General features: G+C 52.0%; 1 protein-coding gene across 1 annotated transcript in view; it reads right to left on the reverse strand.

Annotated features, from left to right (window-relative positions):
- C2cd2 (C2 calcium dependent domain containing 2) overlaps nucleotides 1–27,544 on the reverse strand; it is a 50,993-nt gene that overhangs the window by 15,979 nt on the left and 7,470 nt on the right. Inside the window, exons 2-11 of the mRNA XM_026379426.2 lie at nucleotides 25,922–26,020; nucleotides 14,005–14,121; nucleotides 13,162–13,266; nucleotides 9,296–9,418; nucleotides 6,755–6,878; nucleotides 5,579–5,687; nucleotides 3,220–3,284; nucleotides 2,006–2,130; nucleotides 1,034–1,208; nucleotides 197–310 (exon numbers count right to left, since the gene is read on the reverse strand). Of these exons, the coding sequence (XP_026235211.2) occupies nucleotides 197–310; nucleotides 1,034–1,208; nucleotides 2,006–2,130; nucleotides 3,220–3,284; nucleotides 5,579–5,687; nucleotides 6,755–6,878; nucleotides 9,296–9,418; nucleotides 13,162–13,266; nucleotides 14,005–14,121; nucleotides 25,922–26,020 (1,156 nt within the window). The remainder of the gene's footprint in view (nucleotides 1–196; nucleotides 311–1,033; nucleotides 1,209–2,005; nucleotides 2,131–3,219; nucleotides 3,285–5,578; nucleotides 5,688–6,754; nucleotides 6,879–9,295; nucleotides 9,419–13,161; nucleotides 13,267–14,004; nucleotides 14,122–25,921; nucleotides 26,021–27,544) is intronic.

A 27,544-nucleotide genomic window follows, 5' to 3' on the forward strand; every position in this document is an offset into this window, starting at 1 on the left:
GATTCTGTTGAAGTGTTCCCTCAACCCTAGCAGGGACTTGGTGCGACTCTGGTCTTCCTGTGATTTCCCCATTCTCAGGATCTACTTATCATTAGGGGAAAAAAAAAAACTCAGAAAAGGAATCTTGACTTCTAGGCAGATGAGCGGCCTGTGAGGGCAGCCCGAGAGCCAGGAGGGAGGAGCGCTGCCTGCTCACCTGTGTCTGAAGAAGAGAACGTCTTGCTGACGGGCGCGCCATGGCACGAGATGGCCTGGATGGAGATGTCCTTCTCGATGACCTTCACCTTAATGGGCGTCTTCACGGGAGACTCTGCTGGGGGAGAGGCTGTTACCCAGGGCAGGCCAAGTGCAGAAAGGAGGGAAAGGGTGCCCTGGCAGTGACCTCAGCCAAACCCAGGACAAAGTGGTGCTGGGAGCTCAGACTTCAGTAAAATCTCAGAAATGTTTTAACGAAGGCAGAGTTTCCCTTTGTGCTGCACATCCCCCAGTGGAGCAAGTGGTCTGTTCTGGGTGATAACGCATTATCACGGTTTTGTTTCCTCGGGTCGAGACACGGATAAACAAGTAATGATCCGTCACACTTGTGCAGGAGTCTCCAAGGTAGTGGTCGTGGGGACGGGTCCAGAATCCAGCCAGATCTGAATAGGAAAGGCACGCCAAGCCTTCTCAGGCAAGACGTTTAACTTAAGAAATTCTATGCCGACCACCTGCTTGGAACTTTCTAGATGGCGTGCTCTCCCTGCGTGAATGTGATGCGGTCCTTGGTTAACCTGGGTGGAGTGGCCTCGGAGGGCAACTATTTATAATTCCCAGTGGACTTGGGCTTTGGAGCAGACCACAGGGTTGAACCTTGTGTCACCTACCAGGCATTTCTTTGATAGAACAGAAAGGTAAGTGTCCAATGCAAAAGCAAGCTCAGGTCTTACCAGCTGCCCCCCCTCCTGGCTCAAGGTCACCTTACTAGGCCCAGGGCAGCAGCCCAGAGCCCTCTGCCTTCGCAAGGCCAGCGAGGGACTGTACTCCAGTGTCTCACCAGAGCTCAGTGGGGACGCCCTCCCCATATCGTAGCGAGGCTTGGTCTTCACGGCAGTGACAGTAGTGACCACGGTCCCACAGGGCATCACTGTGCGGTCCTTTTCTATCTTTGCAGCAGCAACAGGGGGAGGGGTTTGCCAGGATTTCAATTCACCGGGTTCTATGTAAGAAAACTGCAGAGAAGGCTGGTTATTTGTTTTGTAGCACACGTACCCCACAGCACCCATGGGGTTTGGTTCCAGGACCCCCCAGAATGCCAAAATCCTCAGCCACTCAGTCTTATATGAAATGGTGCAGTACTGCGTATAACCTACTTATACTCCCAGGTGCTTTGAGTGGTCCCTTGATGACCTGTAGCCCTCCTTCCGTGGAAATGCAGTGTGAGTAGTTACTAGACCTGTTGTTCAGGGAACAATGACAAGAAAAAAGGCCTGTGCATGCTCAGTAGATGGGGTTCCCCAGGGGTTTCAATCCACAATTGGTGGAATCTGCAGATGAGGAACCCGTGGACACCGCAGGCCAACTGTTAGCATGAGGGCCGATTAACTAGCAAAGGGACACTGCTTCCTCTGAAATACCTAGACTCTTTTTACTCAGTGTCACTTAATCTTTTCAGTTGACCTGGATTTCCCCAGAGCCAGCAGAGAACCATGACAGCTGAGCTCAAACACAGCTAACCCTGCACAAAACAACAGTGGAATTAAAAGCCGGAGAACCCAAGATTTTTTAAAAGGCCCTTAGGGTTAGGCCCCAAGAGGCCGTCCCGATACATTATCTCACATATTGGACAACACAACCCCAGCACCGCGGGCCGGGTCCATCCAAATCCAGACACGCATGCTGTGAGACCGTGTCTTCTGCGTGAGCCTCGTGAGGCACTGGAGGCAGAGGGAGCCTCTGGCAGCAACAGGAAGCCCCTAGAACTGGAGGTCAGGCCCCAATGTGGCTGTGGACAAGAAGGCCACCATACCTCTGCAGTGACCGAGCCCAGCGCCGAGCTGCCGAGGGTGGGCCCTCCGATCAGCGTGAAACTCTGCAGCCCAGAAGGCTGCTTCTTGAACAGGTCCAGAGGGACGGTGGTCATGGCCAGCAAACCTAGGGAAGGACCAGGAGGAGCACTGCTGACGTCTGTCAGGCCATGAGCTGATCCCATGAGCTGGGAAGGGCCCCATTTCAAAATCCTGTCAAGTGTCAGGGTCACCAGAGACAGGCGGCGGGGTGTTCCAGCCAGGAGGCGGCTCTGGGATAGGTCAGAGGCAACCCCCACAACAGGTGTGGAGATGACTGGCCACAAGCCCACTGACAGCTCTGGCACAGGGACAGTGGACGAGAGATCAGGTCAGTGTGAATCGAGAAGCTGCCGACCGCACAGAGGACATAAAGAGAGTATCCTTATTCTTAGGAAATAGATCCTAAAGACTGTTGGGATAAAGGGCCACAATGCCCCAGGACTAGGAGGCTGAGGCAGGAGGGTCACAAGCTCAAGGCCAGCCTGGGCCACTTCATCTCAAAATAAAAAACAAAAAGGGCTACAGTGTAGCTCGGTGGGAGAGCACCCTTTGGGTCAATCCCCAGAACCACACACACACAGAAAGCAAGCAATGAGGCGGAGATGGTAAATAAATTTCATATTCTATATACCTTACCCAATAAAAAAATTAAAAAGGAAGTTTGTTGAGGCTAGGAGGGTTCAGAACTGCTTCTCTGAGCCAAGAATTGTTGAATAAAAGATTCTGAATTGTTAGAAAGAATGAATGAAAGAAAGAAAGAAAGAAGGAAAGAAGGAAGGAAGGAAGGAAGGAAGGAAGGAAGGAAGGAAGGAAGGAAGGGAGGGAGGGAGGGAGGGAGGGAGGGAGGGAGGGAGGGAGGGAGGGAAGGAAGGAAGGAAGGAAGGAAGAAAGAAAGAAAGAAAGAAAGAAAGAAAGAAAGAAAGAAAGAAAGAAAGAAAGAAAGAAAGAAAGAAAGAAAGAAAGAAAGAAAGAAAGAAAGAAAGAAAACAGATGAACATTTTCCAAAACTGTGACTTGCCAATAATTTAAACTGAGTTGGAACCCAATGTGCCCTTGGAAAGTCCAGGGCTCAGGGGAGAGGGCCAGCCTCCTCTGCTGGGCCTTGCTAACCCCACCCGCCCAGGCCCTGGGTGACCTCCCCAGGCAGCAGGGCCCGGTTCACCTGCTCACCCACCTTCGGAGGACCGCCCGTCCTCTGCAATCTGCAGGTGTAACTCCTTGGACTTGGCGTTCAGCTCACTGAGACAGGGAAAATAGCATGAGGCCTTCAGAAAGCAACGCTCTGTGGCCTTCTCAAGGTACAGTAATTTTTTTTCAATGATGAAAAAGAACACAATGTTGTCAATAGTTAAGAAACTGTGGAGACATGTAATCAGAACAGGAAAGGTCACCTGCAGCCCTTCCTTTGTACACAGCTACACTTAATGCTTGGCCACCTGCCTTTCAAAGCTGCCCAGGACAGCTCACTTTGGTGGTGGTGATTCCATGGTCAATGCAAACCAAGGAGCCAGGCTTAACTTTAATTTTTAATTAACTTAATACATAAGCCACCTGTGGCTGGAATTTACCCTGTTGAAAGCTGAACAATTATCTAAAGACACCAAAAACCTCCTTCCTCCCCTGGAACATTTCCTTTCACTTACCCAGACATCTTTCCATGTCAGTCACTACAGAGAAACAGCATTTTTCACAAGTGTCTATTGTGATGCTATTTGGCCTTGTGAAAAATTTACTTAATAACTATTAAGAATGGAGGGGCTGCGGTTGGGGCTCAGTGGTAGACCACTTGCCTCACACGTATGAGGCACTGGGTTCGATCCTCAGCACCACATGAAAATAAATGAATAAATAAAGATATTGTGTCCATCTATAACTAAAAGAAAATCTTAAAAAAAAAGAATGAATTGGCTGTTTCTAATATTTTATAATTATAAATCAGCTGCGACAAATATCCTTACCCATATATCTTTGTACACAGTGTAATTATTCCCTTAAGAAAACTATACCTGTCAAGAAGTAAATACATTTAAGACATATTTTTAAAATATATCTTTTGGGGATGTCCATAACATTTACTCCACTGGACATTACTATTCTCTCATTCTTTACCAAACTCCAAAGTGAAAAACAATCTTTTATTTAAGTCTGCATAACTTCACGTATTTCTGAGACTCAACATTTTTTTTTTAGAAGTGTATGTCCATCTCTATTTGCATTTTATCTCCAGTTAGGAAATTTTGCCATTTTCTAAGTGGGTATTCCTATTTCATTAACAACTCACCACAGCACTTTGTAAAGATACAGAGGATGCTTTCCTACACCACTTTCTATAACTACTTGTTGTATAAACAGATTGTTCTTGTTTTTAGCCAGGCTTTTAACTGAGTTATCATTTCTATCAATTTTAGGTGTCTTTTTTTTTGGGGGGGGCACTGGGGATTGAACCCAGGGATGCCCAACCTCTGAGCTACATCCAAGTCCCTTTAATTGATTTTTTGTTTTTGAGACAGAGTTTTTCTAAGTTTCCCAGGCTGGCCTTGAACCGCAGTCCTCAAGTTCAAGAGTCACTTTCTATTGGATCTTCTAATATTAATTCTTTCTTTCCTACATCCATTATCATTTCCAAGTGTTGGCTGATTTCCTTGGTCAGTGCAGCAATGAGATAAGATCAGCTCCAAGAAGCGGCCAGCCGTCTGCCTCCCTTCCCAGTCTCCGCACGTCACTTCTCGTTCCCACTTAACTGCAGTGACCAGTTCTTCTAGGACAAAACAGTGGGATCTTCTCCTGATGTCAGTGGTGCTGCTCTTGAGATTTGCCATTCATAGTATTTTTTAAAGTCTTATTAAGGAAGTAGCCATAAATTTTATTCTAATTAAATGTTTTAAAATTAGGAATAGGGGCTGGGGTTGTAGCTCAGTGATAGAGCGCTCGCCTCACCCGTGCGGGGCCCTGGGTTCGATCTTCACCACCACATAAAAATAAATAAATAGAAGTTTAAAATGTCCAAATACAACTAAAAAATAAATACTTAAAAAAATATAAAAATAATAAGTTTATTTTCTCCTTCAATTTAAGATACAATAAAATTCATTATTAGATTTCCTTACAGTCCTGGTATGAACTCAGGTGGCTTTCTTTTAATTGTGCTGCTAGATTCTACCTGATAATATTTTATTATTTCTTACGTCTTTATTTGTGAGTGCCCTACACCTCTACCTTCTGCTCTATCGCACTTTGGCATCAACGGGAAGTCTCCTTCAGCTCAGGATGGTCGTGTGTCTAAGGGACGTGGGGGAGTTCCACAACAGTTCCCTCTTGTCACAACAGGGGACAAGGAGAAAATTAATCCTGAGAGCTACCTTTCAAAAGAAACCTGAGTTTGATTTAGAGCTGCCTTTATGTGCTTAGAATGGCTTTATTTTCTAACTTAATTTAGCTTTCCGGCATAAACGGTGCTGGACAAGGACTTTGGGCTCCGGCGGTCCGGGCAGACCTGGCTGTGGACACTGCCCTGGGATGCAGGCCGTACTCACAAGGTGAACTCCTCCTCCCAGGTGAGGTGAGTTGTGCTCTTGGCTTGGGTGCTGGTGAACCTCTGGACAGGGTCATTCAGCTGGGCAATGCACACGGGGCTAACGCTGCCTAAAAGAAGGAAAGAGAGATCCTACCGAGGCCAGGGACCAAGACAGTCAGTGTAGGTCACACGTGATTGGGCAGAGAGATGGGGGCCGATCCAGGAGGAAATGAAATGCTGACCCTCCTGAGCCCTTCCTCCTGCTGCAGCCTGTCCTCAGGGAGACCTGCCTGCAGGGAACTGTTTCCCCTACAGGGGGCTGTTACTGAAGCCTCCTGGGCCCTTGGGTCACTCCACTGTCCCATTTTGGCCCACCTTAAGCAGGATGTGGGGAGGAGAGAAGCAGGATTGGGGGAACCGCATCAGGACACTGTTTGCAGGTACAAGAAGGCCTGAGTTAAAGGGAGAGGCCTCAGCTCACCCACTGTGAGAGTCCACTCTTGCTTTCATTTGCCATTTACACTCTCAAAGCCATGGATTTCACTGGGGTTAAAATTTTTTGAACTGTATTTGATGTCCGTAGCCCTAGACTGACCCCAAGTAGCCCACAGCCTTTGTCAATCCTGGCTGCAGGTGGGACTGCCCACATGGTCCTACTTCAGATGAGACTGACCACTTCCCCAAGAAGTCAGTTTTAAGCCTAAACTTAAACTCGGGATGACTCCTAAGTTTGGAGATGCCTTACAGAGAACTCACGACTCTTAACTGACACACAATGCGTTCACACATTTATGGGGTGAGTGTGACATTTCAAAACAAGTATGCAATGTGCAACGACCAGTTCAGATTAACCGGCAGACCATCGCCTCCAACACCGGTCACTTCTTGGAGTCGCCAGCATTCAGAATCTGCCCTGCTAGCTGCGTGCATGCTTTGTTGTCAACTGCAGTCCCCCATAGGGCTGGAGGACACCAGGAGCCATGGCGCCTGGCCAACTGTGCCCTGTTTCCACCTCCCTTCATCAGAACTGTGCCCTTCAGATGCTCATGTTGAAAGAAGGCAGGGGGCAACACTGCAGACACAACCGGGTGCCACCAGGGTCCCAGGCCACCTGGAGCCCACCAGGCTCAGGTGCAGAGGCTGTCACTTCCATGCACAGCTACAGCCCCACAAGACCCTGCCGTACCCCACCCACCTGAAGCACCAGGATCGTTGAGCAGCGAGACCCGGATGTTCTTCACCAGCAGTTTTAGTTCATGAGCCCTGGGAGGTTTGGGAGGACAGGGTTCCTGAGCAGGAGAGGAGGTGCGCTGTAGATTCTGTGGAAAGCAAAGCAAAGAGCATCAACCACGGGGAGAACGTGGACGAGGAGGTGGCCGCTCGGCTCTGTAACAACGCTCCCTGCTCCTGGGGGGACAGGGCACCAGTGAGCCACAGCACTGCTCCTGCTTGGGGGCCTCCTCCGTCCCAGAGAGAGCCAGTGCCTGACCAGCCAGAGAGGATCCTGGGTCTCGCTATGGTGGAGACCGCAGCACTGTGGGGCCACGGTCCAGCCCAGGACAGTGCCTTAAATGGTCCTCTCCAGGTGGCAGGAACCCACTGCCATCTCACTGATGGGACATTGGCCAGGCGTGAATGGCCTCAGCCATCTGTGTGGGAAGTATCTGAGAATGGACTGGCGTGGACAAGCAAGGGGACAGGATCATCCTCGTCTCATCCTCAAAGGTATCAGGGGCGTCTAGCAGCACGCATTGCCAGTCTGGAGGGCCCCTTGCTAGCCAGCACTTCCCACGCCAGCCGCCAGCCAGCACTCGCTGCTGCCTCCAAGCAGGCGCGAGGGGACCGGGGAGGACCTTTTGCTCAGTGAGAGCTGTGCTGGCAGAGACCCAGACGTGGCTCTGGCGCAGAACACCCCTAGGGGGATGCGCGCCAACATCCACAGCGCCACCACCGTCCTTCAGGACACCATCTAGAAGATGCTGTTGGACCAGGTCCTCCCGACCGTGAGCTGAGGGTACGTGAGGCCACCAAGTGACGGCAAAAGTCCCTAAAGTCCAGGTGCATGACAGAACAGCCCACACGAGGGGACAGGATGGAGACGAGGTGTTTTCTCAACTGTACATGTGTGGTGGTCAATCTTGTGTCAACTTCACTGGGTCCTATTTGGTCACACAACATTCTAGGTGTGTTTCTGGCTTCAAATTTAATATTTAAATTAACAGACTGAGTGAAACACCGGCCCTCCATAATGAGGATGGGCACCACCCAGTCAGCTGGAGGCCCGATCTGATCTCATATCAGAGAGACTCCTCCTCCTGACCCCCTGGAGCTGGGACGTGGGTGTTCTTCTGCTCAGCTCCAGTGGGAACATCGAAACCTTGGTGGTTTCTGTCCTCGAGCCTGCCAGCTTGGGACTGCAGCTGGTCTTGGTGCCCAACCCTTGGTCTAGAACTATACCCCAGGCACATCAGCCCCTGTGACCATGCGAGCCAATACCTATCCTCTTTATCTCCCATGGGTCCTGTCTCTCTGGAGGACAATGACCAGTGCTTATCCTATTTGAGAAAACTACACATTTATTTTAAAATATTTTTGAATTTATGATAGTGTTGAACTTTTTATTTCCTGACTCCATGGATTCTAACAACATGCTACTATTTTGTGAACTTCCTCCATTTTGATGGTAACCTTGGTCACCAGTCAGTCCTCTCTGATCTGCAGGAATCCACTGTGATGGAACTACTCACGGTGGGTGGCTGGCCTCTGCTCACCCTCTGGGAGGCACGGCCCACCCTCTCTTGGAGAAGGCCTGACAGATGAGCCTGGCCTCCACCATCCTGCACCGCCCAGAGGCTCCGCTGGTGGGCTGCGTCACCAGCCTGGCCCTGGTCCAGGCCCAGCAGTCTCAGTCCACCCAGCGCACTTTGCGCTGCTTGCTTCTGGGGTAGAGTTCTCATCACCAATCTGGCTTCCCAGGTCCCTCAGGGTCAGGGTCTGGATTTGTAATGCCCCCAAGGAGCTCTTGTGTCAGGCAACTCAGCAATGCTTAGAGGTGGATCGTGAGAGCTGTGGCCTCACAGGGGATGACTCCATTTGATGACTAAGACTTTGAATGGACTAGTGAGTGCCAGCTGTAGGCAGGTGGGGTGTGGCTGGAGGAATTAGGTCACTGAGGGTGTGGCTTTAGTCTATACCTGCTCCTGGGCCCTCCCTCCCTCTCTCTCTCTCTCTCTCTCTCTCTCTGCTTCCTGGCTGCCAAGAGCGGGCAGCTTCCCTCTCCACACCTTTCGCCACGATGCTCTTCTGCCTCACCTCAGGCCCAGGGCAATGAAGCTGGCTGACCTTGTCCTGAACCTCTGAAATCATGAGCCCAAATAAACTTTTCCTCCTCTAACTTGCTCTCTCGGGTATTTTGGTCACAGCAACCAAAGCTGGGAGAAACACTCATTCTTGGAAGGATGGAGGCCGGGGAGTAGGCTTGGACTAGGCAGTAAGAAGTCAAGCTGGAGCTCATGCAAAGCAGAGGCCTGGCCTCAACTGGGCCTCACGGAGCATGCCACCCTGTGCTCGGCCCAGGGCTCCATCCCAAGGCCACAGGGATATCCATCGGGCAGTGCTCACGCAAGCTCGGCTCCACAGAGGGGGGGAGAGACACAGAAATGCACGTTCCCCAAGAGCGGCAGCCAGATGCCCAGCAGCACTCAGAAACACGGCACCCTGCAGTGAATGGACTTACCTGAGCTTCCTTTATATCCGTGGGCTTGGTGCTCAGAACCACCGATGGAGAGGTGGAACTCACCAGGTGCTTCAAAATGTCCTTGAGGGTTTCAGATATGGCATTTGTTTCTCCCACCTGGCCCTATGGAGAGGAATGGTCATGGAGTCATTTCACAACCGGGCATCTGGCAGGCAAGCTCACAGCAGACTAGAGGTGGGGGCTGCGCTGGCCCTTGTCCCTGGGACTCCAGGACAGACAGGTAAGCATTCCCGCTCTCACCTGGAGACAGGGTCATTTTGCTGGCTTCAGAGGTAATTCACACCTCTCACAGCAGATTCCTAAACATGCAGACAGACATGCAGCGTAGGAATGTCAATGTTCCTGCACACCCTTCCTTCCCATGTTGCCCCTCAACTTACGCACACACGGTTTTTCCTTTCTTATATAAGTTTGATTTCTTTTGAAAATCACAAAGTATTGAAGGACATGAAAAGAACCAAGAAGAACGAAGAACCAAGCAGAGGACTCCCGTTACCAGACGGCAGGACATAGGAGGTTACAATAATTAGTACCCAGCAGAATGCGTTCATATGTTCTAGAATGTTCTTGGCATCACTCTTCATGGGCACCTCAAGCTGGAGGCCATCGAAGTGGAGTGGACCAACTCCCTCTGAAGTCCCAATGCTGAGACCCTCCCCCCAGGGTGACAGAACAGGACGTGGGCCATTGGGAGGTGGAAGGCAGGAGGTGGCACTTTCCTGATAGGATCGGTGCCTCATGGGAGGGCCCGAGAGAGCGCCCGCCCTCCTTCGCCCCCTGAGGACCAGCATAAGGCAGCTCTCTGCAATCTGGGGCGGGCCCTCATGGGGCAGCTGGGGACTTCCATTCTAAAGATGAAGTTCTGTTGTTTGTAAGTCTCCAGGCCTGTGGTAGCGGTCACAGCAGCCTGGACTCAGCCACAGAGTGCCCGTTGGTGGCTACATAGACTCAGGGACTGTAGCAGTCTCAGGACGGAACAGCATAGCAATGAGTAAAATGCGCCCACATGGGAGGTGTGGGTGAACCTCAGGGGGAAAGGGGCCGAGCCCAGAAGGCCCTGGCTGACCCCGAGGGGCTGGGCAGCACATGTGGCCCTGGGGAGCTTCCTTGGAGTCAATTCCATTTGAGGCTTGTGCACTGTTCCGTAAGCACGTCACAATCGACTTTTTAGCAAGCAGGGCCTATTTTTTAAAACCCCAACTAACCTAAAGGTGCTTTTGGTGTAGTTTTTCCAAAAAAGACTTATTTAAATATCAGCTTTTGTTTTAACCCTGACTCCAGGGCCCGATGGGTGTTTGCTGAAGCCGCAGCACACCCTGGGGCTGCCTGAGTCACTGCAACCTTCCCAGGTCTCGGGGAGAGCAGCTGCGCGGAACAAGGGTCCGCCATGATTCTGTGCCTTGTCCCAGTGCTGGCTCTGCTGCTGGTGGCTGGAGCCCTCGGTCACCTCCAATCCCAACCCTCAGCCCCAGCCCAGCCAGCCTGCTCCGGACCAGCCTCACCAGGGCTACAGGCTGGTGGACGTGTCCAGGAGCACTGTGGGGCAGGAAGAGACTTCAGAAAGCAGCCTGGAGCTGGTCTGTGTGGTCCCAAGGACAACCAGCTGGCCTGTCCCCTCCTCTGCCAGGACTTCTTACAGGGAGCTTGGTAAAAATCTACCATTTACTGAAAATTGACTCTCTGCCAGGATCTCTGAAATAATAAGAATGGAAATCGCTGACACTATGGCTCCCACCATGTGCCAGGCTCACTCACACACCTGGGTGTCTTAACCGGCTTACTCCCCACAACTGCCCTGAGCATCACTGTCTCCATCTCACAGCGGAGGAAACACAGGGAAGTCAATAAAGGTGGTGGGGTCACACAGCCCCAAATTAGCAGAGCCAGGAGCCAAATCCAGGGAGGTCGGGGCTGTGGTGATCTGGGCTTTGAATGTACCCATCAACCCCTCATGAATAGAGCTTGACAACTTATTCCTTATTCTAAATGGAGATGAAATTCGTGTGGCATAAAATAAACCATTTTAAAGTGGACATTTCATTGCTGTTCAGTACCTTCACCCTGTCATGTGCCCACCACCCCCCTCCTATTCCAATACCGTCACCATCCCCCAGAGCAAACCCGTGCCCCACCCCCTCAGCGCCCCTCCCCCAACCCCAGGGCTCCACATGATGGACCCAACGACATGTGGCCCCATGGCTTTCAAGGCCGCCCAGGTGGCAGCACACCAGAGCTTGGCATAGCTTTCAAGGCCGCCCAGGTGGCAGCACACCAGAGCTCCATTCCTTCCAGGCTGATGACATCCTGCGGATGGGTGTGCCCCACCTTGGGTTTCTGACCTGCCCATTTCTCCTCACCCAGCAGAGTGGGCAGTCCCGGGTGGGAGGCGGGCCCGGGCCCAGATGCCAGTTGTGACCACACCCCAGATTCCAGAGCAGCTGCCCCCACCCAGTCCTTCCCTGCCCAGCCGCCCCCAGGGCCATCCTTCCCTAGCAGGCCTGTGGGCAGGTCACTGAGCCCGGCAGGCCAGCTCTGGGAGACACACTCCACCTGGCAGAGGGGGTGCTGGAGGTGGGGAACAGACACCCACAGCCCAGGCATCATGCTACAGTGGCAAGAAAGGGGCACAGGATGATATTTGAAAAGGAAATACAAGAAGGTGACAAACACCAATGACCCAAATCACCACGTGCAGGAGGTGGCCAGGGGCGGAGGGAGGAGCAGCATGGGACCTTGGAGTCCAGCTTTCCAGATGGCTTTGACTTTTGAATCACACTGATATTTTACGTTCAAGAAACATGTAAATCAACACAGATGGAGAGAAAACCCACAAACGGATACCAACATAGACGGACTGACCAACATCAAACTGATAACATGACCATCCAGGGAAAAAGCAATTCAAATGATTTTTGGACAGAGGAAGGTATCCTCAGCAGGACGCCTTCTGATGCCAGGGTCAGAGGGCACTCCTGAACGCGGGTGCTGAGGGTGTCAGGGAGGGAGGAAGCAGCCGTGTGGCCTGGACAAGCCACACCCGTGTTTGAGAAAGGGGATGGGAGTGAGGGGGAGGAGGAAGGGGAACTGAGGGACAGCCTGGGTGAGGGACGGGCCAGTGACAGGTGCCGTCCGACCATGCACTCAAGTCTACTAGCAAACAGCAGAACACCGCCTCCCACTCCATCAGACAGGAGGCTCGAGTATCTACTGGAAACTAAGCCTGCCCTCTCAGCTGTGCTGACGCCTCAGGCACTGAACTAGGGGAACCGACAAGGTGGTGTCGTGAGCCACCAGAAAGGAGGTCCCTGACCACCCCAGCTTTGGCTCTGTGTCACCTCTCCAGCAAGAGACGGCCTACCCACTCCCCATTTCCCAGTTCACTTCTTCAACCCCGGAGACTGGGAAGCTGGAAGGAATTTACCCTGAGGTTTTAGAGGCTTCCTGGCGGAAACAGGGGAAGGAGGAGGCCCCAGGCTGGGGAGGCAGGCTTCTGCACAGGAGCACTCAGCCAGGGAGTGTCGGGGACCCACCGCTGCATGGCCACAGCGGCTGGTGCCTTCCACGGCACTGAAGGCCCAAGACAGTCCCTGCCCACTAGGCCCACACCTGGGTGGGGCTGGGCCTCAGGAACTTTAAAAGCAGCCAGAGATTCCAGTGGCCCCAGAGCCCTCTGGGCTGCCTCTCGCAGTGCCCCGTCTTGGTGTCCAGGCAGCCTGGGAGGGCAGGGGGACGGGGAAGCAGGTGCCCAACAGTTGGGTATCTGCGGGTCTGAGCCTCAGCTTTCCATGGCTGTCTCATCACGCCTGCCTTCTCAACCACGGAGGATCAGACACGGAGGGACTGACCTCCCCTGGTGCCCGGGGCTGGATCTTGATGGTCACTTCTGGCACGTGGATGTAGGACCACCGAATCTGGATGTCTTCTCTCTTTTCTTTCATGTGGAGCTCCAGCTATTAGAAAGAAAGAAAGAATAAACAAGTGTGTCGGATGGCTGCTCTTTCCACCAGACCCTGGCAACCTGTGTACGTGCACAATGAGGGACGTGCAGTTTCCTGGCGCTGGCATCCAGAGCTGTACTGGGCCTCTTGTCACCATCATTAGCAACACGTCCCTCTGTGCTGCATTACACACTTTTTGTAATTACATGTAAAATAGGTCTTATTATTACAAATCTGTTATCACAGAATAATGATAGTGCTGATTTTTTTTTAACTTACAACAATAATGGATTGTTTTAAAGTCGACTTTTTTCAAAACCTAAGCTAGCACCTCCCCCAGCTCTGCCTGGCTGTCTTTCTGAGCTGTGTAGACACCTGTGGTCCAGCACCTGACTCCCGGCAGGTGCCACGGGCCTTGTCCCACTGGTCGGCAACAGTCCTGACCAGCATGGAGGCCTGACAGGGGCAGTCTCTGGATTCATCATGCGTGTGTGTACGTGTGTGTGCGTGTGCATGTTTTACGTCCCATACATACGGTGCAACATGGAAGCTTACAGTCTAAGATACACCAGTGGCAACAAGAACGTGGACATTCACAGCCCTGTAACTCAGGCCACACTGAGAGCGACGTGTGCCCAACCCCACCCCAGATGTGGGCCTAATGGGCAGGGACTGTCTCGGGCCTTCAGTGCAGGGGATGAGTCTATGAGAACTGTCTTCTTGGGACTTGCAGAATCTGCCCAGCCTCACCTGCAGATGAACTGGGGAGAGCTGTACGTCATACAGCTGGTGTCCCGAGCCGGTCACTGAGGGCGCTGCGCTGACCAGGAACTGAAGGGTCTTGCTCATCACGTGACAGGCCACCACCTGCAGGAGGGACAGGTTACAGGAAGAACTGTACAGGAGAGCAAGTGGCACCACAGGCATCTTTATGTCAGAATGCAGCAATCCAGACTTCCTTCCTTAGTGAGGGCAGAACTTCCATAAACTTGGATAAATATCCGGATCTACCTCTTCCTTAATATGTAGTAATTTGAAAACTAGAAAAGATATATCAAATTCTTGCTTCTTGATGGGTGGCTCTAATTGTTTCTTTACACACATAACGAGTTTTCTTTTTTGCTTTGTTGTATTTTCCCACAATGACAGATTTTAAACTCCCTAGACATGTCCATGTTCATAAAGAGCAAAAGCCATTAGCCATCTTCTCTCACTAAAAATGAGCCTTAAAATGATGTTACAGATGTAAATTTTAAGTAAAATTTTAAAATTCACCTGGAACACAAGAAATTGTTTATATCTAAATAATCTTCACATATGGTTCTTCAAAGACGCGGAAATAATTGAAAGAACGTATGAAATACCAAATGACTACAAAGTGACACACCCTGAGCAAAATCGTTACAAAATGAACTTATTTTATAGAATAAGAATTTAAAGGACAAGACAAGCAACCACAAAAGGGAGTAAACCAAACTCAACTCCTCCTGTGTCTGGAAGCACGTTAGAGGGTGTTGACGTCACAGCCCAGACGGAGATGGCTAGTCTCCAGTCCCTTCCGAGCAGAGCGGTAGAGGACGCCTCATGCCACGCAGGCACAGCGCTGGCCGGTGATGAGGCCCAGTGCCCGCTGCGTGGGCTGAGGGCAGCGGGGCCCAATGGGCACTGGATAACCAACAGGGTGGATGAAGAGGCTCCAGCAGTGGCCCGTGTTTGGCCAAAGCCTAGTCATCAGGAGGCTCAGGGTAAGCAAAATGGATCTCACCTTCCCAGGGGAATGGCTGACCCCACTCTGGTGGATTTATCAGAATCTAAAATACCAAGTAGAGAGATTATCAAAATAATGATTTTGCCAGGGCCTGCTACTCCAGAGTTCAGGCCGGGGCCATCCCCTCTTCCCTCTTGTCGCCTGGCTTCCCAGCCCCGGCCATCCTGCATCCACCATGTCCACCTCAGTGCCCCCCGCACACACCATGTGGAGCCTGGCACGGCTGCTCCCAGCATCCAGGACGAGAGGCAGGGGTCCCATGGATCCAGCAGAAGATCCTTGCTTCCCACCAGCCCTGGCAGAAAGGCCAGACTCTTTGTGTCCCTCTGTGTTTGTAACATCCTCCAGAGACCGACCACAGGGATCAGTTAGGTCTTCCAAAGGCCTGGGACAACTAACGGTTGGATAGAACCGTCACTTGTTTATTGAATATGTGTCAGCCCTAAACAATCCTTTCTGGAGACGCATATTTTGATGGCAGGTGAGCTACCCGCTCATCACATGGAGGAAACCGGCTCTGCTTGGTCTCCACGGACCTGGCTCGTTCTGCATGAACACCAAACAGCAGGACACGCAAGGGCACGTGGTGCTTCTGCTGCCTTCTCGGGAGCCCTCTGCACTCAGCAAGTCAGACTCTTACTCTGGAAACGCTTCCTCAGTGCCTTGACACAAGCACACATGCAGTCCAGCCGGCAGGAAGCCCCCCTCCCACATTTCTGGAAACACGGAGCTCTAAGCAAGTGTCTAAGGACTAGGCGCATCAGTAAGAAGAAGGACTTGAAGCCGGGCTCGGTGGCACGCGCCTGTGAGCCCAACAACTTGGAGGTGGAGGCGGGAGGATCACAAGGGCCAGGCCAGCCTGGGGAACTCAGCTAGGCCCTAAGCAGCTTTGTGAGACCCTGTCTCAAAAATTTAAAAAGTTTTAATACGGACTGTGGATTCAGCTCAGTGACAAAGTGCCCCTGGGTTCAACCCCCGGACCAAAAACAAATAAAAAAAAAGGACTTTAAAACTTCTAGAAGGCATAACTGGAAAGCTCGGGACTGACCACCCCAGGCACCCATGGGGACCTCGCTGGGCAGGACACTCTTCACAGCCCCCAGAGCGTCCTCCCTCAGTCCTGTGGCTATGGCTTCCCTCCCCCTAAAAAAAAACTAGCCAGTCGGACCAAATTTCTGGGCTTCCACTTGGCATTCAGCTAGAAAGCTCATTAAGAAGCCACTGAACCTGCTGTGACATTTTGATACGCCCACACAGAATACTGCCACGCTGCCCCAGGGGCTGCTGGGAGGGACAGCTATTAGGGCCAAATCCTCTCCTGGACCAGCCTCCACCTCTGCGGCCTGAGAATAATAATGCCCCATTTGTCAAATGGACAAGAACAAAATGGAAAGGAGGTTTTAAAAATAAGTAATCTTCTTTTAGAGTATTAAGGTGTTATCCACAATGAGGATTAAAGTCTCCCAACCCGTACAAACAGGGTGCGCCTTCTCTGTTGGAGAGGGGCCCGGGAACTGTGGAAGGCAGATGGCCACGTGCAAGTTCAGTGGATCCTCCAACGGTTGGCCTTCCTGGTGGCCAGAGTGTCCAGGGCTGACATCTGCTTCGATGCCTATGCACAGAGACATCTTGATCCCACAGCTCCCTCCCCCAACACAGCAACGATCCTGAGAATTGCTTCGTAATCTTCCGGTCAGCTCCTGAGGGAGTCCCAATTATGTGCCACTATTTAAAAACTGCTTTCAAGTCCTCACTTGGGTTTTACATATCTCCCTTGGAAAGAGTCTGAGATTAGTATTGGATTTTTAAAAAGTTAAACAGAAGTCATGTCTGGTATCTGCAGTGGCGACAGAGGGCTGTTCCACGGACGGCAGTGAATCCCACCTGCCCATGGCAGAGCTCCACAAAGCCGAGATGTGCCTTCCAGGGAACACGCTCCTTGGAAACAGTCACCAGTAGACCTGCTTAACTCTTGAGATCATTTTTCCAAAGCAAGCAAAGAAGTTCTTGGTTATTTACACTGCTTCGAAATCAACAGGAGGCGGACCTGTGTGTTCTAAGTGAACACCTCTCCACTCAGGTAGGAAGCGCAGGCTGCACCTGGTGAGGGCAGCAAGGTGGAGAGGCTCCAGGGTCCTGAGTGGCGGCAGGGGAGGCCTGGGTCAGCGGAGGGCTGATGCACCCCAGGGATAGAGAGGGGGCAGCTGGTGGGAGCACCGTCAGACAGGAAGGGCCACTGGCTCCAGGTCCTCAGTGACCTGGGCTGGCAGAGGCTTTCATGCACCTTTCTGATCTTTCTCCAACAGCAAGACCTTGAACTCGGAGAGTGACATGCCTGTGCCAAGGGCTCTGATCTGGAAACTGGCCTCCTTTGTTTAGACTGGAGCCAGAAAGCTCCAGGCTGAGATGCTCCCAGGTTTTGCAATTGTTTGCCAACGGGAAGCTCCCCACATCTCCAGATCCCACCAGATCCCACCGTTCTTTCACTTTCCTTTTCAATTCAGCTTCACAGTGGCCTCAGCTCCTTCCCTTGGAACACTCTAGGGAACTGGAGATAGTTTAATTACTTTTGTCTCCAAAGAAACTACCAATGCCGCACACACAGTGCATCTTAAAGGTTTATGTTATTGAATAGTTTTCATCTTTGTTTGTTTGTTTGGTACCAGGGATTGAACCCAGGGGCACTTTACCACTGAACTACATTCTTAGCCCCTTTTGTTTTAATTTGAGACAGGGTCTTGCTGAGTTGCTCAGGGCCTTACTAAATTGCTGAGGTTGGCTCTCAACTTGCCATCCTCCTGCCTCAGCCTCCAGAACCCCAGGGATTACAGGTATGTGTCACCATGCCTGGCTGAATATTTTTCACTTGAATCATACGACACAAGGAAAGAATCCCCGAATAAAATGATTCACCGATCATTCATGGCTGCTAAGCAGCTCTGCAATCTAGTCTCACCTCTGTAAATACTCTCAAAGACAGTATGAGTTAGATTAAAAAAATAATATTCTACTCTGGAACAGAGGCTCCTCAATTTAAAAAATAAAGTCCATTAGAACTAAATATTATTAGAACCCTACTAAGTTAACCCTGTTTGCCCACTAGGTCGCAATGTTCACCTGAAGATGTATTTTGTAAGGAACTTTCCCAGAAGGTGGATATGAAAAGTGCGGGCACCAAGATGGCAGGTGACTTGGGCGCGTGCTGGGTGGACAGGCAGGCCCGGGCCACACAGGGTACCTGCTTCAGCACTGCTCTCCTCCCCTCCTGTGTTGGACACTTTCAATGAGCATGGAGGCTGTTCAGCAGCGCTGTGCTACAGGGAGGTACCGGAGACACGCACCGTGGCTCAACGCAGGTGATCCATGGCTTACAAGTCTGCTCTCCCCCATTGACTGTATATGAAAGGAGATCTCCTTCAAAGGAAGGGCAGGAGAGAACTCACGGTGGGGGGCTGGCAATTAGTGCTTCCTGTTTGGGGCCAGTTTGCTTCGTCACATCGACCCCCAACGCACACTGACCCTCAGTGTCCACAAGGGTCCTCTCACCCCATCTCCTCCAAAGTCAAGAGGGCTGACTTGGCTTGGAGTTCCGTACACAGCCACTCAGAGAGCAGGTGGCCTGGGGGCAGGCGATTCTCCCACTCAGGGTGGCATCTATGCTGCAGCTCCAGGGCAGGCTTCCCAAGAGGAACCTAGTCACCTACCTTTAGAAAGACCCAAGTTCAAAATAATTCCACCACCTCTTGGCATCTGGGCCCGAGTGCCAGGTAACTGGAGCACCTGGACTTTCCACGTCACACAAAGCAAAACAGAGACAGGGCCGACTGAGCTTCCTGTCTGCACACAGGGAGACAAGCAGAGGCAATTCCAGTTGTGCTGCCCTGGTGAACCCACAAGAGATGGACGAGCAGGAGACCGGGCGGGTTCACACACGATGCTCAGTAGCACAGGGCCCACACAATACGCCACACTCACCCAGCACCGCCTGGGTTTCCCCAGCCTACAAGGCGGGCAGGATTCTGGGGGAAATTCCGTGCACTTGAACCTGTCTGTTCATTGCCAGGGTTTCACATAAGCAAAGCTGGCGAGGTCCTTTCTGTCATGGTGGACGAGGTGTGGGAGCCAGCACAAGGGAACCCACAGTAGTGGAAATGCTGCCTGCAGCTCACAGAGGCCACCGGAGGCCCAACTCCAGCCTCTGCTACTCGGCAGCTCGTACCTCGGCTTCCCTGGTGCGAGAGGGCAGGTTTCCTCTTCTGGTAAAGGAGCACCGTGAGCCTGGGGTAGAGCACTCCCTGGCCTTGCCCAGGCTCTGCTCACCCCAAAGCCAGCACAAGGAGAGATGCGGCAGGATGGTGGGGCGCTGCATCACACGGGCTTCTGAGCTGCACAGTCCTGCCAGGAGGATTCACACAGGTCGACGTCGACACAGACCCTGCAGCCCAGAGCCAGAAGTGGGCACCCCCTCAAGCCAGACTCGTCGGTGTCCCCTGGCTTTCCACCTGGCCCTTTCTGCAGGCTGGATGGGTTGTAACTTTGGTTTAGAACTTGAACCTGAATTGACCCTGGTGCCCTTAGGAGCCTCTGTTTACTTAGAAATGGCACCAAATCAGAGACAATTAAAGCTTCTCATGGAAAAAGGCAACAGCACGTGCCACCTCCTGAGAGGCTCACGGCACAGCCCCAACTTGTACTGGCAAGTTTCCCAACACAGGGCATTCCGACACCCTCGCCGTTCTTCTAAGGAAGAGTGACTGTGGTGAGCAGCCACACCAGCACCACCTCCACCCCCTGGGCCATGTTCCCTGTCACTGTCACAGTGGGCTTCCTCACAGAACCCAGCAGGAAGCTTCGAACCCACATGGCAAGGCCTGAGGCACACCCTGCGGAGGAAGAGGTGGCTCTAGGCCATTAGAGATAAGGAAATGGAGGCTTCCATCTTCTGGGTGGAACATTCTAGAGCGGGTCTTTCCCAGGACGTGAGGAAAGAGACTGTAGGGAGGAACTTCTTCTTGAGCAAGAGTGTAATTAAAATCTGGGAGATATGCACTCAGCACGGGTTAAAACAGGCAGAGGCAGTGAGAGGTGAGCACCCTGGCAAGAAGCACAGAGCCTGCCCGTGGTGGACTTGCTCCACCAGGAAGGTCTCCTGCTAGCAGGCCTCCTGTGGGCTGCCCAGGAAGGTCTCCTGCTAGCAGGCCTCCTGTGGGCTGCCCAGGAAGGTCTCCTGCTAGCAGGCCTCCTGTGGGCTGCCCAGGAAGGTCTCCTGCTAGCAGGCCTCCTGTGGGCTGCCCAGGAAGGTCTCCTGCTAGCAGGCCTCCTGTGGGCTGCCCAGGAAGGTCTCCTGCTAGCAGGCCTCCTGCGGCCTACCTAGGAAGCCTTTCCTGCTACAGGCCTCCTGCGGCCTATCTTGGCTCATGCCTGCACACAGGAGGACAGGCCTCATCCTGTGAGCAAGGCCCCACAACCTGGTAGGACCTGCTGCAGTGAAACAGGGTTTGATCTTTGTCCCTGGGCCCTGGCACAGAGCCCCTAAAGCGCTTGAAGCCTTTTGAATCTCAGGAGTAATAAGAGTGTCTATTGTATGCTAATGAGCAAGTGGTAGCTGAGACCCCTGGGCCTCTTCAGGGTGAGAACTGGTCAACACAGAGACAAAGGCCTGGTCCCCACATCCTGGAGGGGAGAGGGCTGGAGATTTAGATTGATGGCCAAGTGACCATAATTGATCATGCCAGTGCTATGAAGCTGCTGTAAAGCCACCGGAATGATCTAACAGTGCCGCCAAGGTGTGAACATGGAGTGCTGGAGGGAGCCAGGGGACCGGATGCTCCTCTGCTGCACTTAGCATAGCTGACAGCGGAAAGCAAGTTGTGAGTTCTGGGCCCTTGTAACAAGGTGGCAAGCTGAGGAGCGGGTGCAGAAACCCCAGGTTTGCTGTGGGTCAGTCAGAAGTACGGCTGGCAACCCAGAACTTGACACCAGGCCTGAGCCTACCACCTGTAAGTCAGGATACCCGTCATTGCAGGACTTCCAGGTGGTGCTAGAGGTTTGGAGAATCGGTTGGTGTGAGGAAAAAAAAAAATCACATTTGATGTCAAAAGTACAGGTGAGGCAGGGCCTGAATTGCGCCCCGTGACTGGTCCTCTGGGAAGGCCTGGCCTGCTCCACGGTGGGCAGACCCAACTCTGTGGGGATAAGCCAGGTATCTGTAAAGGGGACTTCAAGGACTTCAGGAGAACTCTGTCCAGGGCCAGGCCTGGTCTCTGAGGCCAGTAGGGACTTCTGAGAGTCACAGTCAGGCCCAGGCCACACTGGACCAGAAGCTCAGGCGGCCAGTCCTCATTCTTATCCAACCAATCAAAGATATCATCACAGACTCCTGGCTCAATGCTTGCCCCAGTGCCCCATGAAGGCTGGGTGAGAGGCAGCTCTGGCTATGGTGGGAGGCAGAGGGGAGGGCAGGGGTGACAAGTGCCCTTGGAATGAAGTCTGCGCTCTTTCAGACCTTCTGTTTGTGGTCCTTGAGTTCTGAACACTGTTTTCCTTCTCAAGAATCATGCACGGCAGGGGAAACGTGTGACATGATGACACTGACTTTGATGTAAACTTGGAGCCCGTGGGTGCAGTTCAGATGCTACAACAGCAGGACCCCCCCTGCTGCCCACTGCAGGCTCGCCTGCTAGACCACCAGTCTCGGAACAATATCAGAAAGAGGGCTCAGCATCTTACCATCTTCCTGAGTCATGCCCACCTGGGTCACATTGCAAGAGAAGTCCTAAGCTGTTCAATTTCCAAAAATGGGAGTATCATGTTTGGCTAGCTTGTCCAGGAAGGGAGAAGATCCCTGGAGGAACCGAAGCCCCCAAAGGGTGCAGGGGACGGGAGGGTCGATGAGCTGGCTGGCTGGCCACTGCACCTTGGAGGGCAGCCTGGCCACAGCCATAAAGAGACAAACACGGGTCATTTCCTCATTTGGCTGAGAAAACTTAAGTCAAGAACTTTGGAGAAAATTGTTTTAAAATAATGTTTCCATTTTTCACGGATGTGCCTTTTCCATGTGTCTCTGGCAGGTGATGGGCTTCCAGGAACCCTGTGGACAGCACCATGCTCTGGGCAGGGGCAGAACAAGGGTGAGCAAGCACAGGGGAGGCGCCAGAGAGCCCGAGTCCCCACACTTTGATGCTGCTTTTGACCTTTCTGTGGGCATGTGCGATTTCCTTAATTACACTAAAACACAGTTCAACCATCCACTCTCTAAGGCAGCACTCCTGGCAAGGTATCAAGACCCTGAAAAATGCTTACAGTGTTTCCCAGGTGCTTCTAGGAATGGGGAGGAAACGAACACAGGAGTAACATCCTGCGGGGAGGTGAAGACACCTGGATGGGCCGAGCACTCCCTCGCTCCACACTGTTCCAAGTGCTCGATTCCGATTAACTCCCTTCTTCCCCACTTCTATGGGAAGGCTGTCTATAGATGGGGGCTGTGGAGTGGACAGCAGGAGAACACAGCTCAGCACCAGACCAGGTCCTCGGGGCCCTGCTCCCACCCCTTACAGCACAGCCCCTGCTTAACAGGCCGGGTTGGAAGAGCATGTACCTGCCTTCACTAAGAAGATTGGGAAGAACTTTAAAACACGGGAAAACAGAACAAATGCAGCAAATTGTAGGAAAAACGAATAAATATAAAACAAAAAGATGAGAAATGTACACCAACATATGCCAGAGCCCACGGGCACCTGCACCCTATGCATGCTTGTCCATGCCTGTGGAAGCCTGGCCACCTCCACCATGGAATGGAGGACACTGGACAGGCTCTATAAACCACAGCTCAGTTAAGGAAAGGTCAACAACTTTCAAAAAAGCACATATGAAAGCGTTAAACCTTGAAAAAAAAGTGTATGCACTTCTATGTTAGATTTTTTCAACGTGGTAAATGACATATAACAAAAATGTTCCCTCTTTTTCGAAGTACCCAGTTCAACAGTGTTAAATACAGTCACCTGGTTGCCCAACCATCCTCATGATCCACCCCCAGAACTTTCCATCTTCCCCAACCGAAACTGTCCCCATTATCAGACAGGAACCTGCTGGCCCCGTCCAGCCTGCACAGGGCCCTCCCTTCTCTGTCTCTACACACTTGACCCTGGGACTCTGAGCCAAACCACGGCATTGGTCCCTGGATATCCGGCAGGCTTCACCAGCATGATGTCTTTGAAGCACATCCGTGTTGTGGCATGTGCCAGAAGGCCCTTCCTTTCCAAGGTTGAACATTTCTTTGTCCACACACATGACATTTTATCCACATTCATCCAACTTGGGCTGCCTCTGCTTTTAGCTATTATGAATAACGCTCTTCTGAACACAGGTGTACCAATACTGCATGTGTTTAGCTTTAAATTTGCATGTACATGTCTGCGGCCGTATTAAAAGGAACACATGTATCACCTACTCTCTAAGGCTATTTTTCTGGCAATATGAAGACCTTTATTTACTTTTTTTTTTTTTTTTTTTTTTTTTTTAAGTTATCGGCGGACACAGCATCGTTGTTTGTATGTGGTGCTGAGGATCGAACCCGGGCCGCACGCATGCCAGACGAGCGCGCTACCACTTGAGCCACATCCCCAGCCCAATATGAAGACCTTTAAAACCAGTGTATGGAGACGTTCACACCTCTGCCCTCCTCCACCCCCCCAGGCCAGCCCTGCATGCTGTTCCTCTCTTACCAAATAGAAACAGCCTTGCTACAGCTATTCAGTGGGCATCTGCCACAGCAGAGAGGATGCTTCTCGGGCAGGGCCCCAGCAGGGTCAGGCCCTCGGCTCCTTGGTCTCAGCTTCCCCCGCTATAAAATGGACCCGGGGCCATCTGCTGCCAGGTCCCTGCTAGCCCTATGGGCTATGCCAGCCTCAGCATCCTGCATTACTGCCATGGGCTTTCTCCTCCATGTTCCAGAAACTTCCAATACTCATTGAGAGGATTCATAGCTGCATGACTCCAGTATTGGCAAAGTCTGCAGGAAAGAGAACTCTCTACATGGAGTGGAGGGAGCTGGGACAGCACCTTGCCATCAATTCAGGAGTGTTTGGTCAAGCTTCAGCACACTCACCCTGGCCCAGCAGGGCCACGCACAGTCCTGGGGCACCTTGAGCCGGGGAGTAAACAGGAGCACTCACTATAGCATCCCTTACTTGTGCACATGGCAGGGAAGACAGCCTACAGTGGGTAAGCAAGCTGAAGTCACCAGAACCCTAAGCTAGTTAAAGCCAAACCAGAGCTACATAAATCAGCTGGATGAGCTGCAGAACTACAGTGTTACCTAAAGAACAAGCTTGGGGCATACAAAGTGATAGACATGAAGCAAACAATCCTCCACTGTGATGGGGACACGGCAGGTGGGGTTCGAGGCCAGCAGTGCTCTCCTCCACCTGGGGTTACCCAGGGGTCCCTTCTTTCCTACCTGCTAAGTGGCTCATGTGTGTCTAACAAGACAGCAAAATGCAGACACATCCAAAGACATTCCTCAGCATCTGAAGAGCACACACAGGCAAGGCACAGACCAAGGCCGAGGAGAAGAGCAGCCGGCTTCAGAGGAACAGGCATGGCTGGGCAGCAAGGCCAGGGACAGAGGGGGGACTGTGCGCTAGTTAATCACTTAAAAACACAACTCACTCATATACAAATACGAGGCTAGGAAGGTTATGACCAACCGATTCTACTGTCTTTGCTATCCCCCCCTCCCTGCCCTGTTTTCCTTTGTCTAGTCCACCTGTTTCTATTCTCCCTCCCCGTACTGTACACCCACCAGGGTTGCTCCACATCACGCACAGCAAGATGGAACCTAATAAGTCACACTTTATGTATGTATATTCTGCCAAAATACATTCTACTGTCATGTGTAACTAATAATAATAAGAGGAAGAATAAGCCACATTCTCTCTGCACACTGACGGGAAATGCAGGTGAGGGTCACAGTGAGACGCACAGAGCAATTCCCTGCCCTCCCAGAGCGAGACCAGACCCTCCTGTCTAGGTGCAGTGACACCAGAATCTGCAATAGTAGCAATGGGGACACCACCTTTCTCCCTCTGGGGGGAATAATTCTGAGCCCAGGGGTCAGAAATATATATAATGATATAATTAATAATCATAGTGATGATAGAACAGACACAGGCTATGTCCTACAGTGAAGAGAAAGTGTCTAGGACTTGTTCCAGAGGCGTTCTTGGAATCTGTGTTATCTGATCAGTTTAATCACTATATTAAGTATGTATATTGGCTTTATTGAGATAAAACACAACCTACCTGTCTAAGCTGCAGGGTGCATGGCTTCCAACGTGCCCACAGCGGAGCAGCTACCACTGCCACCATCCGAGGGCATCATCACCCCAACAAGAAGCTCTGCACCTTCCAGTGGTCACTCCCCACTGGAGGACCCACCCAGCGCCCAGCAACTCCCTTTCTGTCTCAGTGGATTTATCTATTCCGGACATTTCACACAAACAGAATCATACGACATGTGGCCTTTCATGTTTGGCTTATTTTTCCAATAAATACATTTTGTTGTTTGCTTTTTATTGGTGTTTATGATCACGCATAATGGTGGGATTCACTGACACATATTGTGTGGCTTCTTGTACTCCTATTTCCAAGGTTCATCCACAGCCTGTCAGTAAGTCCTTCCCTTTTAAGGTTAAAACATATTCCCTTAAACAGACAGACCACATGTGCTTATCCGTTCATTCACGGATGGCCCAGACCGCAGCCTCCACCCAGCCTCCGCCCAGCACAAGAGTTCTGCATTTTCAATGATTCTCAAACAAAATGTGCACCCTCCCGGCCCCCACTTTCACTTTCCCTCCTCCTGTAGGGAAAGGCCGGCAGTGACTGCACCCAGCTCACCTTCTCCTGGGCCGACTGGACCATGCTGGAGACTTCTCCGACGGCCAGCTCCTGGAGCTGTGGCCGCGCGTCCTGCTGGAAGGAGAGCTGCAGAGGGCCCTGCAAGACAGAAGCAGCGTGAGGAGGAGCATGTGCAGGAGGGACTGGCCTCTTAGAAGTTACATTTGCTGTGAAGTTCTACAAATTTAGGGAAATACACCCAGACATAACAGCGATGGTTCAGTGGCTCATACCCCACGCACGGGTCTGCCGCGGGGCAGCACTCAGCCCTCTGCAGGCAGGATCCCAGGGAGGGAAGGACGGCACAGAACACACAGAACACACCAGAGGCTGGTGCAGTGGAGACAGCACAGGTCTGTGGATGCGAAGGCTCGCGGTGGAAGGGAAGGACCACAGGCCCCACAGGGCTCCTTGAGCACCCCACAGGTCTGACAGGCCGCTGGCCCGGCCACAGGCTGAGGGAGCCACGGGTCCTGCTGCACAGGTACCACCCCACGCTCCTCTCCCACTGCTAGGCAGCAGGTGGGAGGCATCCCAGGGCCAACCTCCCTGTGGAATCAGGGAGGGCACACAAGACCCCTGCACTAGAAGGAGCCAGCCCAGTGGCTGTCCTCAGTCCCTGCTTCACAGCCCTCCAGAGCTGCCAGGCTCCTGCCCCTCTGACCTCACAATTCCACTCTGCCTTTGGCTCCATGCGTTCTCCCGTGTCCTCGCAGTAAACTTATCCAGAGCTTACTTAAGTGAGCTCGAGTCCACTTTGGTTTTTGCAATATAAAATGCCCCAAATGAGAGAGGTACAATTAAATTAATATGATCACAAAGCAACAAGATTGATGCTTTACCTAGGAGTAGTTCACGACTCGAAAGCCAACCAAGTCTTGTCCCTTTAAAAACGGGCTCTTGAGAGGCCATGCAGGCCAGCAGTAGGACAGGGACTGAGTCTTCTTTAACTCTTTCTGACATGCTGCAGAAAGCACGTCGCACTTAACTAAGTCCAGACTGGGAGGTTAAAGACCCAGCCCACAGCTTCCTCCTGCATCCACTTCAGAGACTCCATCACGCTGAATCAGCTCCAGCTGTGAGGCTCAGCCAAGGGCGAGTCCCAGCCACCCCAGCAAGCGCAGTGCAGATAAGCCAGCCATGAAGTGAGCCTGTTGTTATTTCTTAAGAATTCCCCGTGATCAAGAACAAACCTACAGGCACAGATCATTTCAATTTACATTCAATTTAATTTCTAACCTCACCCTGTTCCACATCTACCTCACCCCCCAAAATCGCCAGGGGATAATTAAATCTTCTCGAGAGGGATGAAATCATTCTTTTAGGCTGCTCTGCTGGCTGGGGCTTGTTTGGGTGGCAGCTGCTGGCCAGGGGCACCATGAACTTGATCGTGACACTGCTCTGTGAGCTCCCTGCCCGGCTGAGTGAGCAGCACCTGGCACAGAGGCCCATGCCGGCCAGGGCAGTTAGCAGGAGACGTCCAGCTGCTGAACTCAGCAAGCAATACAGTGCACCTTCTGCAGCAGCCTGAAGTCACAGCCCCACTCACTGCCTAGTGCGGACTCAGGATCCGGCACACAGGGCAGGTAGTGCCCTTCCTACCTGTTGTAACTTCAGGGGTTA

The sequence above is a fragment of the Urocitellus parryii genome, chromosome 2 (assembly GCF_045843805.1).
Source record: "Urocitellus parryii isolate mUroPar1 chromosome 2, mUroPar1.hap1, whole genome shotgun sequence".
Taxonomy (NCBI): Eukaryota; Metazoa; Chordata; class Mammalia; order Rodentia; family Sciuridae; genus Urocitellus; species Urocitellus parryii.